The sequence below is a fragment of the Dipodomys spectabilis genome, unplaced genomic scaffold (assembly GCF_019054845.1).
Source record: "Dipodomys spectabilis isolate Male_0828 unplaced genomic scaffold, ASM1905484v1 ptg000289l, whole genome shotgun sequence".
Taxonomy (NCBI): Eukaryota; Metazoa; Chordata; class Mammalia; order Rodentia; family Heteromyidae; genus Dipodomys; species Dipodomys spectabilis.
Window position 1 is genome coordinate 6424452 of NW_024870966.1, and position 21254 is coordinate 6445705.

The 21254-nt window shown below is 48.0% G+C and overlaps 1 protein-coding gene across 1 annotated transcript in view; it reads right to left on the reverse strand.

Moving 5' to 3' along the window:
• CUNH10orf90 (chromosome unknown C10orf90 homolog) overlaps positions 1–21254 on the reverse strand; it is a 197793-nt gene that overhangs the window by 54177 nt on the left and 122362 nt on the right. The window contains exons 4-5 of the mRNA XM_042701360.1: positions 14615–14697; positions 5214–6258 (exon numbers count right to left, since the gene is read on the reverse strand). Of these exons, the coding sequence (XP_042557294.1) occupies positions 5214–6258; positions 14615–14697 (1128 nt within the window). The remainder of the gene's footprint in view (positions 1–5213; positions 6259–14614; positions 14698–21254) is intronic.

A 21254-nucleotide genomic window follows, 5' to 3' on the forward strand; every position in this document is an offset into this window, starting at 1 on the left:
CATGGATAGCTAGAATTAATACTGTGAAAATGGCCATTCTGCCAAAGGTGATCTACAATTTTAATGCAATTCCCATCAAAATCCCAGTGTCGTCCTTCACTGAGCTAGAACAATCCAAAATTCATACGAAACAAAATATCTTCAATAACCAAAGCAATTTTAGGCAAAACAAAAGCTATACTGGTGGTATCACAATCCTAGATCCCAAGCTCTATTATGGAACTATAATTTAAAAAAATTTGGTACTGGCACAAAAATAAGCCTGAGGATCAATGGAATAGACTAGAAAACCCAGAAATAAAACCATATACTGGTAATCTGAATTTGACAAGGGATCCAAAAATATGTGGTGTGAAAAAGATGGCCTCTTCAACAAGTGATGTTGGGAAAACTGAACATGCATAGATACAAGACTAAAATTGGATCCCTGGTTGTAAACATGCACCAGTATCAGCACAAAGATGATCAAAGACCTCAACATCAGACCTGAAACACTGAAACTGTTGCACATTAGAACTTATAGGCCTCGGCAGAAACTTTCTGAAAAGAGTCCTGGGGCACATCAAATAGGAGAGAGACACAACAAACGGGATTACACCAAAATAAAAAAAAAAGGGTTCTGCACAGCAAAGGACATAGTTACTAAACTAGAAAGACAGCCAATAGACTGGGAGAAGATCTTTACTAGCAATACATCCGACAAAGGCCTAATGTCTAAAATATACAAGGAACACAAAAAACTAACCCCTTCCAAAACTAACGAACCAATCAACAAATGGTCAATAGAGCTAAAAAGAGACTTCTCAGAAGATGAATTAAGAGTGCCAAAGAAAAACATGAGGAAATACTCCACATCCTTGGTCTTAAAGGAAATGCAAATCAAAATAACTCTGAGATTCCATCTCACCCCTGTTAGATTGGCCAGCATCAAGAATTCAAACAACAAATGCTGGCAGGGATGTGGAAGAAAAGGAATTCTATTGCACCGTTGGTGGGAAGGTAAACTAGTGCAATCATTCTGGCAGGCTGTCTGGAGGTTCCTCAAGAAACACAGGACTTCTCTATGACCTAGCCGTACCACTGGTGGGCATCTACCCAGAATGGTACCAATCAGGATATGGTGAAGACATTTGCACATCCATGTACAGTGCTGCACTATTCACAATAGCCCATTTATGGAAATGGCCCAGATGCCTTACAGTAGATCAGTGGGTCCAAAAAATGTGACACAAATACACAATGGAATTTTACTCATCCATTAGAAAGTATACGATTATGTTATTTGCAGGGAAATGGATGGACCTAGAATAAATAAGGTTAAGTGAGGTAAGCCAAGCTCAAAGATATGAAGGGCACATGTGTTTGCTCATGTGTGGAAGCTAGATCTAAAATATAACTGGACATGATGATTTAACCATGACTCAGGTGTTCACACACAGCCACACCAGTGGGGAATACCAGGAGGGGAGGAACTCAAAGGTGTAACTCTCCTGAACATGTGAAATACTATTTATTGAGATGAATCCCAGAAAATGGAAACATGGGTCAATTATGTTGTTTTTTGGGGGGGGGTGTGTTTTCAAATTTTTGATCATTTGGTTTTCCTTTCCCTTTTCCTTTGTCTGCTTCTTGGGGGCCGTGGGGGGCAAAAATGGGAGAGAGGAAGAGAGAACAAATACAATCATGGTATTTACTATACTCTATGTGGAAACTGAATTATGCAATTTGTAGGCTAGGGCAAGAGGGGGAGACGGGAAAAGCAAAGGAAGGGAATGACATTGTTCAGATGAGAAATGTATGCATTATCTGAATTGTGAAATGGTTACCCCTCTGTAATAATAACAATACAATTATCTATATACATATATAGCAATTAAAAGAATATAATCTGAGCCAGGTCCTGTGACTCACGCCTGTATCCAAGCTATTCAGGAGGCTAAGATCAGATCCAGACGAAAGCCACCCAAGGCAGAAAAGCCTGAGACTCCATCTCCAAAACAAGCACTACAGAGCAGGGCTAGAGGTGTGGCTCAAGTGACAGAGTGCCACATGTGAGCAAGCCAGCCAAGGGAGCATGAGGCCATGAGCTCAAAGCCCAATACAGACCATAAACAAATAAATGCAAAGAAGGCAATCTGTAGGACTTTCCACTAACCCCATGACTTGAACTAAAATGGCTTCAACTCCACTTCTAGAATCCCTAGGCAGCATGTAGGATGTAGCTTGGAGAGAATGATGCTGAGGAGGAATTTTGGGAATTCTTCATATAAAAAGCATCCGATTCCATCTCTAGGAAGGATGGAGACTGCTAACAGCATGTGTAACCACAGCAGGCTGCCAAGAGGGCCTCAGATACATTTATGGTTTCAGACAGGAAAACACAAACAGTGCTTCGGAGTCTTCATGAGTGCTGCCATGGTCTAAGCACACTTGCACGAAGGTTAAAATGCTCTGTTGGACTGGCGTGTCAGCAAGCATACCCTCAAAACACAGCTACACCAGGCCAGGCTGTGGTCGTTGGTGTCAATGAGCTATCTGTGTTCCTAAACCTCAAGCAGGAATGATGCTGAGTATTAGCATCTGAGTGAGACCTTGCACAAGCATATGTGTGTTTGAGTGTGTGTGTGTGTGTGAGCATTTGTATACATTGGAGGCACATACCCCAATCTGTGGACACCTCCCCGCCAAAGCTCGGTGGCTTTGGATATTGTGATGGAGTAGCCCCTTTCTCAAAGACTCCATGTCAGGTAGGTGGAATAGACATGCTTTGAAGCCTGAGCACGCTCAAAAACAACCAGTCCATTCAGGTTGGGCGCTGGTGGCTCACACCTGTAATCCTAGCTACTTAGGAGGCTGAGATCTGAAAATCAGGATTCAAAGCTAGCCAGGACAGAAAATTCTATGAGACTCAGCTCCAATTATCCAGCAAAAAGCCAGAAGTAGGGGTGTAGGTCAAGCAATAGAACAGAGCTCTAGCCTGGAGAGAAAAAGCCAGCAAGAGCACAAAACAGTCTTAAGTTCAAGCCCTAGTTCTTACACACTGACACGGATACACACTCACACATACATATACCCCAACAACAAACAACGAGTTTAGCCTCTGCAACTGGTACTCAAATACATAAGTTCCACGAGTAGCTGTCATTTGTCCACATGCACTGTACTAGAAAATTAAGATTGGCAACTCTTAAAAAAAAGTTATCAAGGCTCCCCTGGCTGCTTTCTTTGAATGGCATGGCGGACTCCCCTTACTCTAGACCTTAGCACATATGGTTAATCTAAGGCCATGAGAATTAGAGTTAGCTTGTACTATTTGCTTAAGAAAATCCCTTACAGACTCATCGTCAATTTGCAAAGCCTCTTCTGCACCAATCCAATCATGATTTGGGGGAATTTCTTCTGCTCTTATTCCTCTATCTACAATGAATGTTTGAGCTGTAGCTGTAGTTAGCGCTGAAGTTCCTCTGGTGAAAACTGGTATACATTCAAATTATTTCACGCCACGTAAAGACAGGGAGATGTATCACCAGGGTGGCACACAGCATGGGTTGTGTATTTTTGGAATCTTAGTCAATAAGGAAGATCAAATGCTTCGCTTAGGCAGTTTCTTGAAATACGGATGTGGGGTTTATCTTGGGAACATGGTTGGCCACTTACATTTGCCTTCTTGCAGTAGTCTGTTAAGACTCAGCCTAATCAATCTTAAAGCCATATCAAAATTGCTTTTAAAATCTCTGAGCATTTAATATATCTACACTTGTTAAAATTAATTACATCATTTAACGTTTCTATGCACATTATAGTTTTAAATGTTTTACAGTTATTTTTATTAATTAATAAAGCTTTAATGGACAAAAATTGCACAGTAAGGTTATTATGCATATGCTGCATTTTCCACTTTATTACTATTATCTTTAAATATTTTCCTCAAGTGGAACGTCACTAATTCATAAACCAATCTTTCTTAAAGAAAATGAGGCAGAAAAATAGGAAGTTTAAATAGATAAAAGGGAAAAGAAAACCATGAGGCTGGAGTGGGCAGTGCATGCCTGTAATCTAAGCTACTCAGGGGCTAAAATCAGGAGGGTTGAGTTCAAATCCAGCCTGGGAATTTATGTGTGACTCTCTTCTCAACCAATAGTTGCACAAGTGGGTACATCATGCCTCTCATCCTAACTGCACTGGAGGTTCAAAGTTCCAGGGCAAACTGGGCAGACTCTTCAAGACTGCATCTCAGTAGGAAGAAGCTAGGTGTGTATCTGTCACTCCAGCTATAATGTGAAGCCTAAAATGGATTAACTTGAATCTACATACTCATCCAAGCAGGGAGTGAGACCCTGTTAAAAAACAGGCTGGAGGCATGGCTCCGTGGTAGAGTGTTTGCTTAGCAAGCATGAGGCCCTGAGGTCAATAGCATCAAAACAAAATAGAAGATGATGCAGCTGTTCTTCTCCAAAATAGAACTCTCCCTCCCCTGACTTCTCAAGAAAAGGCAAAGGGTCTCAGGACAGCCCAGCATGGGAATCCTGTCAGGTTTCATGGATGGCAAGAACAGCAACGAGAACCAGCCAAGTGGTCCCAGAAGACAAAACTCAAAGCAGGGATTGCTCTTGCTGCTGGCTGGCGAAGCTTCCTCATTTAGAAAATGCCCAGCATTAGTGGCTTGCACCTGTGATCCCAGGAGGCAGCAAAGTCTGAGAGACTCATCTCCAATTAACCACCAAAAGGCTGGAAGCAGAGCTGTGGCTCAAGTGGGATAGATCCCAGGCCCTGAGTTCAAGGCCCAGAAGTGGGGGGGGGGGGGGGGGAGGGATGAGAAGAAAAAGAAAATACAAGCTATTACTCAACACCACGTCTGTGAAAGCGATGTGTGAACAGTATTCGAGCTATTGAGTAGTCAAAACTGCAGAAGTCTGGAGGGTCTCACACATGCAGGTGTTTGACAGCCAAAGAGCCAACACACCTGGGCTTGGCTGAGCCTTTCGCTTTTCCTTCTCACCCTAGGGATGGGAGCATGAGGTGGAACCACCGCGGTCTATTTCTGGCCACTGTTAGAAGTCAGAATTGGAGGCTAGGCCTCTCACAGCCTGGGAGGAAACGGTGCCACCTGACATCAACACCCCGCCATGGGTTTCCACCTGGGAGGAGGAGGAGGAGGAGGAGAGATGAAAGCACCACCGGGGCCCGGCCGGCCCCTGCCGCAATCCACTCACCTGCCCTGCAGCTCCAGCCGGGAATGCAGATGGACAGCTGGCCGCCAGGCCCGCCGGCGTGCTCTCCTCTCCTCTTCTTGACGGCCAGCTGCGGAGTGCCCGCGTCGGCGAACCCCCCGGTGCCCAGGCACACCCGCTCCGGGCCCGGCTTCTCCGTTGGCCGGCCGTCGGGCGGCGGCGCGGGACCCCAGGGCGGAAGCCAGGCTGGGCCGGGGAGGTGCAGGGGTGGCCGGCCGGGCCCGGGCTCCAGGCCTCCGCCCCTTGGCTCTCCGTTCGCCGTGCCGTCGACTCCATCTGCCGTCGGCCTGTGGGAACTGCAGTCGAGGCTGAGCGACAGCACGGACCGGTGCGTCCCGGCGCGGGGCCCCGGGGCCGGCTCCGCGGGCACCCACAGGGTCTTGTCCAGGTAGTAGATGGCCCGGGGGCACGGCCGGGACACGCGCAGGTGGACACAGGAGCTGAACACCAGCGGTGCCTGGCCCGACGGGGAGCCGCCCCCCGGGTCCTCCCCGTGGGCGCCCGGGCCCCCGCGGCCCGCGCTCAGCCTGGCGTGCGCCTCGGGGCTCCCGGGCCTCCCCGGGGGGCCGTTCCGGGGGAAGTCTGCGCAGGGGAAGGGTCCACGCGGCCGCCGCGGGTGGGGGCCGCCGGCCAGGCCCGGGGGACACCGGCGCGCGGCCTCCTCGGCCTGGCATCGGGGGCACAGCGCGTCCCCGCCCGCCTCCCACGCGGGGCCGCCGGCCGCGGGGCGCACGCGCCGCGCGGTGATGGTGATGGACGCGAAGCCTTTGCACGGGCCGGCCGGGCCCGCCGCGGGCTCCGCTGGCGCCGGGGGGCCTGGGTCCTCGGGGGGCGCCGGGAGCCTCCGTCGGTCCGGAAACACGGCGAAGGCCCTGCGGAAGGCGGGCCCCGCCGGGCAGGCCCGAGGCTGCGCCAGCGCGCACGGCAGGGGCAGCGGCCGCCCCGAGTCCCGGGGGTCGTTCTCCTCGATCAGCCGCGAAAGGACCACGGAGGAAAGCGCCTGTGGGTGTGGTGATGCCAGCGTCTCCTGGAAAACGGAAACAGAGCGCGGTGAGTCCCGCGGCGGGCGCTCCACGAACCCTCGAGGGCCGGCTGCACGGCCTCCTGGACGGATAGCACACCAGATCCGTGTAGCAAAGATAACAATAACAACAACACCTGTCTAGTGTGAGCTTATGTAACCATGTGTTCTGTGAGTGGCGATCATCATCCCCCACAGATTCAGAGGTCCTCAAAGACAAGGTACATCCTGAGGGGAGAAGGCAGAATCCCGGGGGGAGGGGTGACTGGCCCTGGCAGGCCTGGGTTTGGGGTTCTAGAGTGCTAGGAGCCCCCTCCTACCTGGTCCCGCTCTGGTCCTTCACTCCTGCTGATTTAGATCAACTCATCCACCTGCTCCTCTCCTCCTCCTCCCCCCCCACCCCCACTTGGCTCACTACTTACAGGAGAACTCAAGACAATGGAAGCCCGGTGCCCTGGCGGACAACTGTCTGGACACACACTGGGACAATCAGGTGATTTCACCTCCCAGGCTTGGGAAGGAGGGAGGGGGGTGTGGGCCAAGACTGATTAGGATCAGCAGTGATGTGGCGTTAGTGCATCTCCAAGCCCAGCTGCAATTTAAAATGATGAAGGCGTTTCCATCCACCATGTTAAAATGATGAAGGCATTTCATGCTGCCTAATCAGAAAACCGTAAGTCCTAACAGTAAATCACTGGTGTGTCCAAAACTGTGTGATTTGATTTTTTAATATAGCATCTAACTAGACTCTCTTTGGGTAAAACCTGTTTTTTTTAAAAAACTGTCTAGAAGGGCAACCATGTAAAAAGCACACTGGGAATGTGCAGAGTCTGGAACTCAATTTTTTTTTTTTTTTGCCAGTCCTGGGGCTTGAACTCAGGGGCTAGCACTCTACCACTGGAGCCACTATGCCACTTCCAGGTTTTTCTGAGTAGTGTATTGGAGAGAAGTGTCTCACCGACCTTTTACTGTCTAGACTGGCTTCTAACTTCAGTCCTCAGATCTCAGCCTCCTGAGTATTAGGATTTAAGACATGAGCCACCAGCACCTTGCCCTTTTTACTCAAGACTGGCAATCTACCATTTGAACCAAACTTCCCCTTCCAGGCTTGATTTTTGATGATCCGTGGAAGATAGCACTCTTATGAACTTTCCCTGCTTGGGCTGACTTAGAACTGCTGTGATCCTCAGATCTCAGCCTTTTAAGAAGGCAAAATTATAAGCTAGGTGCCCGTGGCTCACACCTGTAATCCTACCTACTCAGGAGGCTGAGATCTGAGGATTGCGGTTCAAAGCCAGCCTGGGCAGGAAAGCCTGTGAGACTCTTATCTCTAATAAACCACCAGAAAACTGGAAGTGGTGCTGTGGCTTAAGTGGTAGAGCACTTGCCTTGAGCTGAAGGGCTGAGGGACAGTGCCCTGGCCCAGAGTTCAAGCCCCACGACTGACAAAAAAAAAAAGGCAGCAGAATTATAGGCATGAGCTACCAGTGCCCTGCTGGTGCCACTATTTGATATCTATTATTGCACATATTTAAAATGAACCTTTGCATGAGAATGTACAGCATCAAGATCCATATCAACAACTCTCTAGATACAGCCCATTGCTTGCAGAGAATCTTCTCCTTGGAAGCCCCAAAGCATATCTTGGGTACCCCACAGATCCCCAACCCCAACATGCATGACATCACAGTCTCCCAGCTCAGAGATTCTGATTCTGGTGGCTGTGGGTAAGGGCCTGGGTACCTGCATTTTAACCCACATTGTGGTGATTCTAATGGAGGTGATTGAGAACCACACTTGGGCTGCTAACAGAGCCCCGAGGCTGCTGGTCATCTGAGGGACCACTTTTGGAGAGGACAGGCCTGCTTATGTTAGGACCTGCAAGACTGCTCGTCTGAAGCAATGGAGCATTTTTCTTTACTTCAAGACAGAATCAATACCCATTTGGTCAACTATTGATTGAGTGTTCTCCAGCTGGACATCGGAGCAGCACATTCACACAGCCTCGGGGCCCAGCAGGGGCCATCTTAGCAGCCCCTAGGCCTTGGATCACTTCTGCTGGATATGGGGAGCATCTCTATCACCTCATATAATGTTAGTTAGATTTTTTAAGATATAAGAGAAGGTACAAATTCAAAAGGAGGTGAGCATAGGAGAAATAGGTAAGAGAGTAATTTTAAGACCTGTTGTTGTTGTTTTAATCTCCAGCTATAGGAGAAGAACAAGGACATTTCCCCTTCTCCCTCAGTCTCACTGCTACCTCCCACTTCAAGGTCCCGCTCTGCTTCAAGGTCACAGGCTGTGGTGTCTCCAGGGCACCAGGCTGGCTGAGAGTCCTGCTGTGAGTGGTGACACTCACATTGGGGACCCTCCCCAATGCTCAGGCCTCCTCCTCAGACAATTTCGGTAGCATCCCTGGCCAGAGCTGGTGGCAGGTGTCAGTGTTTCCTAAGCTGGCTGTGTGATGCCAGCGGGCAAATGTTACTGTGCTACCCTCCCGCTTACTCACGCCTCTCCCCCAGATCACGTTTTCATGGCTCTGATTTACATGAACAAAAATGGCAGCGCACCTGGTGCCTGTGTGAAGGCCCACAGTCCCTCCCATTTTAGTTAAATTTAGTTCTGATAATAATTGTTCCTTCATTCCCTGCAAAGTGCATAATCACACTCAGTGGGAACTCCTTTGACACTTGACTTTGGAGGAAAAACACACAGACATACAGACACACACACACACACACACACACACACACACACACACACACACATGCTATCTCAGAAGCTACAACATCAGTCTTATTTTCTAGTGCAATGCTTGTCCAAGTTTAAACATGTACAAAAATGTGTGTGTGTTGATTTCTAGGTAATACCCTCCCTAGGCTTACATTGAATCAAGATCAGTGGGGAGAAAGCTCAGAGTCTGTATTTTTAATAAACTCTCAGCGCTCCTTCTGTTCAGATCTGATGGAAAGAAAGCTTAGCTTAGTAGATGGAGGCCACTGGGACCCATCCTGAGCTATAAGAGGCTATAGAACCTTAGAAAGCCTTGATCTCCAGAGTTGGAGTGCAAGGAGAAGACAGGGGTGGTGCCTATGAGAACACAGGCTTCCTGAAATCTCTGGTCCCATAAAGACCTGGGAATCAACAAGGAGATTTTGCTAGGCGTGAGTGGCTATAAGCTTGGCTTGAAGCTGGGACAGAAAAGACTCCAACACTAGCAACCTTGACTTGCCTCCGTTTGGGCTGAGTTAGGGGGCTCGGGCCAGAGCTATGGTATCGAGGGCTGCAAGACACGGACGCCATGCTGGAAGGGCACAGAGGCCCGAAGACAGGATAAGGTGTCAGTCACCATTTTATTACCTGGGACATGGCAGATGTTACTGTGATTGTGACCCTATCAAAAGAAGAGTGATGATGAACTCATTTCTGAAGCTCTGGAAGCATGTCAGACCTCAGGGGACACTGTGTGGGGACTCCGCGGACAGCCACCCAACTTCACAGGGAAATCTGGTAGCCTTCTCTTCAACTAGGGAAGGGATGGAGATCATAAAAGTACCTCCGAGTCTAAGGAATTCCAGGAATGGCTCTTCCTATGGCTCAGCAGCCATCAGTGGGTCACTGATGGCATCAAACCCACCAAAGAAGCAGTCCCGAGCTCTGTCGTGTGTCAGTAGGAGGTGCAAGGATGCGTGTGAGGTCATTTGAGCTACACAAGTGAAATGGTTCAGCATGTCTGATAACGCTGAAATGATCCTAACAAGAATATATAATGAGTGTGCTGAGATGTGAGTTCTTTTTTCGAAACATACAGACATGGTCAAACCATTTGTCTAATTGTTCATCTGACAGATGTTAATAAAGTGCCAGGCAACCAATGTTGGGGGCACTGGGCTCACTCCTGATCTCAAAGAGTTAACAGCCTAGAAGTAGCACCGACCTGGTGATTCATATACCAGGACAGAGTAACTCCCAGTGTTTAGATTCAGTTGTGACAAGAGCTCCCCTAAAATTGGGAAGAATTAAAAGGGAAACACTTTGCTCTCTGTTCTTTGAGATACATAATACTCAGGGAAATTTTACTTAAATAGTTGAGACCTATTAAATAATCAAAGATAATGTGCAACCTTTAAGAAAATCTATATTTGTTTGCTGGAGCAGTTACAACCATGTCTACAGGCTGGGTGGATTAGGCAACAACTTACTGTATCCTCGTTCTAGAAGCAGGAAGTCTGAGGTCCAGGTGTTGGTAGGCTGGCTTTGCCCCAGGCCTCTCTCCTTGTCTGTCCTCCCATGCTCTTCCCTCTGTACCTGCCTGGGTCCTAATCTCTTCCTCATCCATTCATACTGGATGGGGGCCCACTGTCATGACCTCATTTGCAGGTCATTATCTTTTGAGAAATCCTATCTTCAAATACAGTTACATTCTGAGAACTGGGGCTCAGAACCTAATCTATGAATCTGTGGGATTCAGCTCGTCACCCACTACAGCCATCATTTTTGTTATTGTTCAATGCTTCCCCTGAGCCTGGGAAAGCAAGCAGGACAATAGTAAGGGTTGTGTGATATTCCTAAACCAGCTACTACATTTAAAAGTGGGTGAATTTGAAAAGTAATTGCATCTCTTATAGCATATATCTTCCCAAATCAGGATGATGCCCCATCTGCCTTTTAGACAGAGTTAACTAAACGTGGCATTGAAAAGAGATTTCTTTCATCTAAAATAAAGTTAACAGATGTAAGATTTGACATAAAAATGAGAGGAAAATTATCTTGCATTTAAAGTAGCACACTCAAGGTTAGAGAGAGGTCAGGTGAATAGCTGGATTTGTGTCTTGCTTTGTCAGTAAACCATCCGTTTTCTGACCACCACCATTCCAACACATTTTTTTTACAATTTCTTTTTCATAGATGCTACGTTATAGATATTGATTTCTTTAAATGCTTTGAACATGATTTTGTAGAGCTGGTAAATGCACTCATAGTTTTATGGTTTTTATTGACTGTTTTTAACTTTATATTTATGCCTTAAGGCATATGACTAAGAAGCCCATCATTTCATAAATTGAAATAAGAGAGAGATGGGAGGCAGATGATCAGAGAAATCCGATCCTGAGCTCCTGTAGTGCAGATACAGCTATTCCCGGAGCAATTTATTTCTCCAAAGGATAAGCATCTAATCCGATCTGTACCTTTGAAATCTGTAGGCTTTTTTCCCTCTACAAGACAATTCTTTCCCTTTCCAATGCTGCTCTGCAACCTACAACCATGTTTTTCTGGTAGATTCTTCGGGTACGTCTCCTCTCCTCTCCTCACTCTGCAACCGTTACCTCCATGCTGGCTGCCAGCCTGCCCAACCCCACTGAGCCTTCTAGAAGCATCATCAATGCCAGGTAATCCATCAAGCCAGTGCCATTTAATCCCAGACATAAGTGCATCTTGGTTGTATGCACTCACTCTGCTCCAGAGCAATGGGGAAACACAGATTCAAGACAAATGGGAAAGTCTGAGTTCTTCTCACTCTCTATTGTGAAGCGATTATCTTTCTGTGCAGTTACTAAAGACCAGAAGATTCATGCAGAGTAACCTGAGGTACTGAAAAGCTAGCAAGAATCAATTTTTCTACAACATTTATATTGTGGTAACACACACACACACACACACACACACACAATCTTAACCATTTGAAGTGTATTTTTCAGTGACATCAAATATATTCATAATGTGGTGCACTCATAACCACCATCCATTTACAGAAATTGTTCCATCTTGTAAAATGAAAGTCAGTACCAATTAAATAAGGACATCTCCTATTCTCCCATCCCCAGGGTCCTGACAACCAGCAAGACTGGTTTTTTTAACTGATTGAGTGGGTGAGTCACAAAATGCACAACTGCATTGTATGCTCTGCAGAAATTAAAACTAAAAATTATAAATAATTTAAGGAACACGTGGAATTGCTTGTGATGGAATATTATGTGATAAAAGAGAGCTATGAAAGTTAATGTGCATTATAGCCTTTTATAAGAAAATACATGGAAAAAATAAGAAGAGAGGTGCGCATGCACACACATGTTATATATTCTTCCTTATGTATGTCTTTATTTTGCTAAGTTTGCACTTAGGGCTGTCATTTCCTTGGTGACCAGGAAAGCCTGAACTATTTTAAAGACAAGAACACTTTCATATTTCACTCCTGTTAAGTAATCACTTGGCAGAAGAGGAGGCCTCGTGTCATTGCTGTGGCTCCAATGCGTTTTGGAAGGGAAGTGATGGATCTTGTGCAGCCTCTGGAGAGATGCAGAGATTGATGGCACTTACACAGGCGCTGCATCTGCTGGCGAGTTTCATCATCTTACAGCATCCTTAGAACTCACAGAGGGACAACGCTTTAAGCTCAAAGTTAGGAGGGAAAATTGAAAGTCATACTGCAGATCAAATTAGATGACCCAAGTGACTCCAGAATGGACGTTGAGAAAGTGTGAATGTGAAGGGATGGTCAGCTTATACACACACATACACACACTCACAATTCATATATGTGGGGTTCAACATCAAACCCAAGGCTTTGCGCATGCTAGGAAATCACTTTGACACTGACCTATGGCCCTCAGCCCTGAAAAAAAATTTGGGGGGGAGGCGTCGGTCGTGGGGCCTGAACTCTGGGCCTGGGCGCTGTCCCTCAGCTCCTCAGCTCAAGGTGAGCACTCTACCGCTTGAGACTCAGCACCACTTCCAGTTTTCAAGTGGTTTATTGGAGATAAGAGTCTCACGGACTTTTCTGCCCTGGCTGGCTGTGAACCGCGATCCTTAGATCTCAGCCTCCTGAGTAGCTAAGATTACAGGCGTGAGCCACTGGCGCCTGGCTTGAAAAAAAATTTTTTAAGAGTAGGAAGCCACAAGACATGGTGACTCAAACTTATAAACCACTTGGAGGGTAGAGACTGGAGGATAGGGGCTTGAGGTCAGTCTGGGGGGGAAAAAAGGAACTTCAAGAGACTCCATCTCAACCAATGTCAAGGTATAACCGTTATCCCCAGTGACCTAGGAAAACACACATAGGAGGAGTATAGCTCAGGCTGGCCTGGTCATAAGCTAAGACTCTACCTTGAGCATAACCAATGAGCAAAGAGGCCTGAAACTCGATTTGCATGATAGAATGCCAGTCTAGCAAGTGGAGCCTTGAGTTCAATCCCCACCACTACCCTCCCCCATATTTCCTCCTAACCAGTTTCCCTTCCCAGTCCAGACTCTCCCTGCCCACTGCCCCTCCTCCTCCACCCAGGGGTCCCTCTCCTTCTCAGGGAGCAAGTCAATTACAGACAGGCATGTCTGGGTGTGGTACTTCCATTTAGAAAAGACTGAATGTCAACGACAGCATCTCAGGACCCAAAAGAGCATCCGTTGTCTGTCTTGTGGGATTCAGGGCCTGGGAGGTCTTGGGAGATGTGTCTTGGGAGATGCTAAATGGGAAGTCAGCAGTAATTCCTGAGATGAGCATTTAGATGAACAGATACGTTTTCTGTTTAAATCTGAGAGATTTAGATAATGGACCACAATTCTTACAATTCCACCTTCTCTTCTCATTACAAAAGTTAGTGGCAGAATTACCCGCGTAGGAGGGGCAGCCGACATCTGGGGACAAGTCTTTAATGTCTGAAGGCCCACACGCAGATCCTGTTACTTGGGAAGAGGTTCCCTCTGCAGCCATCCTTGAGAGCAAGGGGCCAACAGAGGGGCCCTGGAGATTAGGAACTACAAGCTTTAGAGCAAGTTGGCTCATCTACAAAGTGGGTCCAACAAGAGCACCTCCTCCCAGGGCTAACAGCAGGATGAAAGGAATCGATGTGGGGACAGAGCCTGACCTACAACGCGCACCATTAACCATTAGAATCAGAAACGCTCTGCTGTACAAATATGACCTCTCGTTTTCTTCCCTGTTCTGTTCCACTGATGCCGTTCGCAGTTCAAACAGCCTCCACTCGCTTGTTAGATTTCAGAGAACCTCTTGCTGCCCTTCAAAATGGATATTATCTATACATAACATGCTCCATTATGCTCTACAGAATAATACCCCCTCTTTCCCCATGCATTAATTCTATTCTAAAATAGAGATCGATCACTATGCTCCTCTATATCACCATAAATTTACACATTGTTGGGAAGATTATAAAAGAACAATTAACTATGTACTGCATCATGGGGTGGAATGATTCTTAGTCACAGCTGATTAGATGTTTGGCTGCATTAATTCAGTTTTTGATGAAACAAAATACAGTGCAAGAGCATTTCAGGTGTGCCAGTGTGACATTTCACAGCCAGGTGCATTCTGCAGATCACCCTAGGAATCGCAGGGGGACGTTACCTTGACGAAGTCTGACCCCCTCTCTGCAACATCCGATGGGAGGCTGTTAAGGGCAAACTGATCTCTTGTACTATAGTGGTGGGCTGGGAATCCTAGACAAAAGCAGATATGATTGCTACTTTTAGTACATGAAAGTATAAAATGAGTACATAATTTTAATTTTACTATGAAATTTAATGTCCCCTGCTCACATATTATACCAGCCAATAGTAAACCCAGTATGTTTCAACCCATGATAAAACCTTGCATATTTCCCTTCTTTATTCCATTCACCTCCATTTGTACTCTCAGAGAGAACATTATTGTTTATTTTATTGGGATGAAAGAATCCTTCTTCCATGAATTTGTTTCTTAGATTCTGTAGCAATGGAACAAGTGTAGCCCTATTACATGCTTGGCGTTTGGAATTTATGCCAGCAGATGCAAAACAAAAAAGTCATACTTTTTAATTTTCCAGAATTGATAGTGTTAAGAAAGGCAAGATCATGGCTGGGAACTGGTGGCTCATGTCTGAATCTTAGCTTCTCAGAAGGCTGAGACCCAAAGATTATGGTTCAAAGCCAGCCCAAGCAGACAAACAGAAGAGACTCTTAGCTCCAATTAACCAGCAAAATCCAGAATTGGAGGTATGGTTCAGATAGTAGAGGGCTAGCCATGAGGAAAAAAAACAAGTGAGATCTCAAGGTCCTGAGTTTGAGCCTCAGTACTGGCATGAGAGAGAGAGAGAGAGAATACAAGAGAAAACAATAAAAACACATACACTTTTGCATCTAATCTTGGTGCAGCCACCATCATTGGAGAGGCAAAGCGAGACTCCAACATGGATGTTAACACTGTTTTAGAGTACCAAGGATACTTTGCGATGCTTTGTGCCCAGCCTTGGTGGTGTGGACGCTGCAAGGCACTGGGTGCGTGCACAATCCTCTGTACCAGCTTCTGCCCCCCAGTGCTGGGTCCCTCAGTTCCAAGCGCACTAAAGATGCGTGCATCTACAGAACTGCTCTTCTTAAATGCCTTCATGCAGTAAGCCAGCCCAGCATCACCCCCTCAGCCCAGAGTAGTTCTCTCGAGGAAAAATCACTCTTAAATGTAAGCCAGGGGCATTTCAAAGGCTGCCTGGGGCTGAAGGGAGATGGGAGACCACATTAGCCACATCCCTCAGCACAGACACTCCTGAGATCTCTCCCAAGGACCGCTGTCAGAACGAGAGGCAAACACAACCCAGCCAGGGGCGTGATGTCTTCAGGCCAGGAGGGCGCTTTTGCCTCCACAGGGATAATGTTCTGGGGAGGTGACTTTTCCACACAGCGATTGGCCCCCAGCTGCAGGAACTAGTGACAAGAAAGAAGGAACTTCAGATGGTGGCTCTCTAGAGCCCTACATAGGAATGGCTTGTTTTATTTAATTAGATCAGTTTTAGGAGCAAATGACATGCGATGGTATTTTCGTATTTGGCTGATTCACAAAGGGATTGAGATGTGGCTCACGTGAGTTCCCAGGGTCGTCACAAGCCAGCCTGAAGCCCTGCTCCGGCTCCCGTTGTCCTCGGGGCTCTAACTCTGACGTGCGGCGATCTATGACGATAACCGCATGACAGAGATGGTCATCTGGGATGATGTGCACAAATGACTTCTCGTGAAGCACAAATGGAAGACCCGAAGGTCTCATGGAGTCCTGCACAGAGTTGATGCATCACGACAAACTGACAAGACGAGGGATAAGGCAGACAGTGCCCAGCCTTGGAGGTGTAGCGTGGTGTGTGTGATAAGAACATGGGAATCCGCCCAGCCTTTGAGCCGGGTAGGTGGGGTCTGACCCAGCCTGGTCCCAACTGACCCGCAGTGGGGGACCTGCGCCCATCTCTCTCCTGAGTGTCTTTATCCTCAGTGGAAACGGTGACATCTCCCGCTGCCATGTGGTTCTTGTCCCCTCTGCACTGAGGAACCCACACATCCCTCGGGCAGGAGTGAGGTGTGTAGTTAATGAACCATTCATAGGGCCAAGTGGTCGCCACGGTGGTGGTACCAGTGGTCAGGAGAAGTCACTGGAATCTGATCCAGCAATGAAGCACAAAGCCAGCTTTTGGTACTCATGTGGCTTTGAACAAGTTACTTAGCATCCCTTAGCTCCTAGCTATGAAATGGAGATGATGGTGTCTGTCACTGGAAAATCATCAAGTGACCCAACAGGACAGTCCTTAGAACAATGTTCGGAACCTCCCATGGTGCAGTAAACACCAGCTCAACTCCAGTGAGGAGGAGGGAAAGTGTCACGTTCAGGCAAGCAGGGACAATGCATGAGCTTCCTGCAGCTGTCGGAACAGATGACCACTACAGACTGTGTTATTCCACAGCTCAAGGTCTGCAGCTCACCAACGGTCTCACTGGCTAAAATCGAGGTGGCCGAAGGATCACATTGCTTTCTAGAGGCTCCCAGGAGAATGACTCTCCCCTTGCCTGTCCTCCTTCTAGAGACCAGCCATTCCTTATTCATGACTGTACCACTCCAGCCTCTGCTTCTGCTGTCCTGCCATCTGCCTCTGCCCCTGCATTAGACTGAGCCCCCCTGGATACCTCAGGATAATCATGGCATCTGGGTCACGGCCCAGCACGCTGTCACACAAGGTCACGTATTCACAGCTGCTGACACTAGGGTGTGGACATATCTTGGCATGTCATTATCTTACCCACTACAGAGAACTTGAGGTGACTCTGGTAGATGGATTAGATGAAATGTACAGCCCTCCAGTAATATACATGAAATGCATATACATACAACATACACACAGAGGGAGAACGTGAAGTCTCTAAATATATACATGGTATATGGTTATTATATTGTTTTATAACAACAATTATATATTGTTATAAAACTATATATACACACATAATGAACAGGAACTCTATAATCTACAGATATGATGAAATATATGTATATATATATACACACACACACATAATGAACATGAAGTCTATATAACAACACACACACATATGTGAAGCAGTATGTACAGTGTCCCAACTGTAAGAAGGAAGGAAGAGATGGATCACATGACTGGAACGTTTAAACTATGTGTGCCAAACACACAAATACAGGAAAGCAGTCACTGCACCCAAAAATGTCCCTGGCAGTGTGCTCAGGCTCTGAACAGCTCAGGATAGGCACCAAAGGGACTGTGGGCCAAGTCGACAGCCCAGCCTCGTGTTCACCTTGTGTGGCTCTGCTTAACCACGTCCCTCCTTACTTCAGATTTCTCCATCTGAGAAATTCAAGCACAGAACTGGCACCCTTATGCCTGACCCCATTCCTGTTTGCTGGGGGAAGCACTCCATCCCCTGCTGATAGGCCATGGTTCCCAACAGCCCACACCTTCCTTCTTCCCGGAGAATGATTCTCCATGCTGGACCACAGCCAATGCGACCCCATGAATAGAAAAGGCTGGGACACCGCCACTATTCGTGCCCCAAACATAAACCAAAGGCAGACATCACTGTGGACAATATCCTGGCTCAGGGAGCCGCCCTTGCTCACCAGCGGACTGATATCCACACACACACATCCTCTGTTCTCAGAAAAGAGGCAGATCTCCAGCGGAGAGGAGATGAGGTAGCATCTGACCTCCTGGAGCTCTCTTACCTGGGCAGGGGGAGTAGGCGGGGGAGGGGGGATCCAGCCACAGCCAGAGCAGGGGCACCGGCATCACGGGTTAGCTTGTAAGAAATTCACATCCTTGTGTCCCAGCAAGGGTCCCCAATGGCGTCCTGAGTGGGAACCCAGGACGGCACGCAGGTGCCTGTGCTTTGCCAAGTCTCCACGGTAGCTCAGGTCCAGATGATCTGTGGGCCCTAGACCAGCACACCACTTGTAGAGGTGAGACTGTCACCCTAGAAGGGAACCACGACGCTTCAACTCAAAAACGACCTATGAGGTTTAAGAAACCACACCTAGCCCGTGGGCACGGAGATCTGAACTGGGTTTCAATTGGAACAACAACTGTTAGGAATGTCAGTGTGCTGGCCTCTTTCTTTTTGCCAGTCCTAGAGCTTGAACTCAGGGCCCGCGCACTGTCCTTGAGCTTCTTTTGTTCAAGGCTAGCACTCTGCCACTTGAGCCACAGCTCCACTACTGGCTTTTTCTCTGTATATGGTACTGAGGAATTGACCCCAGAGCTTCATGCATGCTAGACAGGCACTCTACCACTGAGCCACCTCCCCAGCCCATGGCTTTGATTTTGAAGCTGGTCACCACTGCCACCGTTGGTTTCCAAGTTACTTGAGGGTGGCGGTGCCCTGTGTTCTGGTCCTCTGTGCAGGGGTGCACTTCCGCTCACTCATCTATGACAAGAACTTTGCTCTGCTCAGTTGGCTGGGAAGATTGTGCTTTCACTTGGGATCAGCTTGATCCACACACGCAGAGCCGCTTGTATCCCCTTTGTACATCCCTCGAGAAGAGGCCGCACGGGCTGTGTCAACTAGGCACAGGTGCTGGGGGCAGGAGGCCCTGCACTGAGCGAGATCTCTCCCAGCGATTCCCCTCCCGCAAGATGACGTCACACCTTTGCTGTCCTGGGTCTCAGAAAGCCAGAGGGCCCTTCCAGCCAAGATGACCTTCTCGCAATAGTTTAGGGGAAGGGTACGGATGTTGGAAACAGGTGTTCCGAGGACTTGGACAAAGATGAAGGCAGCAGAGCCCAAGCAGAGGTCAAAGGAAAGGGGAGGAATGGCTCAAAGTAAAATACACGAGCAAGAAAATCCCATGTATTTGGAGAAGAGCCAGTAGTATGTTGGTGAAGTACAGAATACAGTTCCAGAAGTGTACGTAACTCCTGTATATTGTCCAACACTGCTTAAATTGTTTCTACGGAAAGAGCAGACAAGCACCATCATGTCCGGGCTAATGAACCAATCCATCACGCTACCACGCCATCGGTTAAGCCTGGGACTGTCGGCACATCAGATGAGCTTCAGTGATTTCACATCTACCTGCTTCACGGCAGAGGCGGGGCGGGGGGGCAACCGCGTCTCCTCCTAATGGATCTTAAATGACACCCCTCCTTTCTTATCTAACAGGAGTCAAGGTTGACTCTGAGTTCCCACAAAGCTCAATTAAGCCCTTTTACTATTGTGGAACAGATGCTTCTCATACAGACTCACTTTTCAGGTTTAGATGCATTAATCACCTTCGTATGACGTGACTCTGGTCACTACCCAGAGCCCCTAGCGACTCTGTCCTTCTGTGGCTTCCAGGGCCATGTGATCTTCATACTGTTTTTGGAGGTGTCAGCTGTTGCCTGTCACATCTTCCAAATCCTCTAGGGACCAATCTGCCAAGGAAGGGCCCAGGGCCCCTCTGTGAGCAGCACCCTGGACTTCAGCTGCCTCAAAGACACCTCTAATTCCCCTTTTCCAAAATGGGACCCCCCCCACACCCTCTTCTCTTTCCTCCTCCTCCTGCTTTATCTCCTTGGAGAGAGACCACATCCTCCCAGCACCCTCTGTGGGAATGGAGGAGGCCCTCTGTCCTTTCCTTCCTCACCTGCAACATCCACCTGCAAACCAGCTGCTTTTACCCTTGAGAAACCTCTGCCCCATCATATCAGGCTGGCCTCTCTGGGCGGCCTGGTCTCAGTAAGGTCACAATTGGGTTGATGACTCTACCAGCTGTGCCTCCTGGCAGGGGAGCCAATGCCCTTGACCTGACCAGTGGTGGCCCACAAGGGGTCTGGAGCAATGCTCCCCCATCAATTCTCACGCAAGAGAAACACTGCTCCCAAGAACAGGGCCTGAGCAACATACAAAGCACAAGTAGGTCTCCTAGAATAGGAACCCTGGAAATAACCCCTTCCCCTTCCAGGCGCAGCTGGGTGTGGATTTCTCTGTGCTGCCTCTCCAGCTTTCCCACTGGGCCACGTCCTCACCTGTCATCCTTGACCTACACAAGGTCACTCTCTTCTTGGTCCCTCCTACCTGTGTGTCCCCCTGGGTTGGTGCCTGTACTGGTTCCCTAAGACTGCTATTAACAAATGAAGACACTCTGACTGCCTCAAAACATCTGGAATTCATCTTGCCACCGTTCTGCTGCCTGTGAGTCTGCTGGCTGGCCGGTGTCAGCAGGGCTGGGCTTCTCTGAAGCTCCAGGGAAGAATCCCTGTCCCCCTACTCCCAGTGCCTGGTGGCTGCTGGCAGTTAGCTTCTTTGGCTCACAGGTCTCCACCTCCACCATCACAGGCCATCACCCCATGCTGCATGACTCTAAGTCCATTCCGGTCACTGGATAGGCACTCATCCTAAGCCAGTATGACCTTGACTGACCTTGGCCCCATCTGCCAAGACCTCACTTCCAATTGACCTCTTTCACAGGAATTGGGATTAGACCTGCCACACGGCTCAACCCAGAGCAGGGATTCCCAACAAACCGTGCCCTGTTGATCTGTTCTTGAGTCTCTCTCTTACATGAGCTGAAGTCTTTAGAGGAAGCTCAACCTTCTCACTGCCTAGCGCAGAGTCTGGCCAGCTAAAGATGCTAAGTGTAGCCTGGACAAACATACATGACACCTAAGGAAAGAAATAATAGCACATACCTTCCCCAGACACTTTGATCATATTCCACTGATGTTTCAAAGCCATTTGCTTCACTGCAA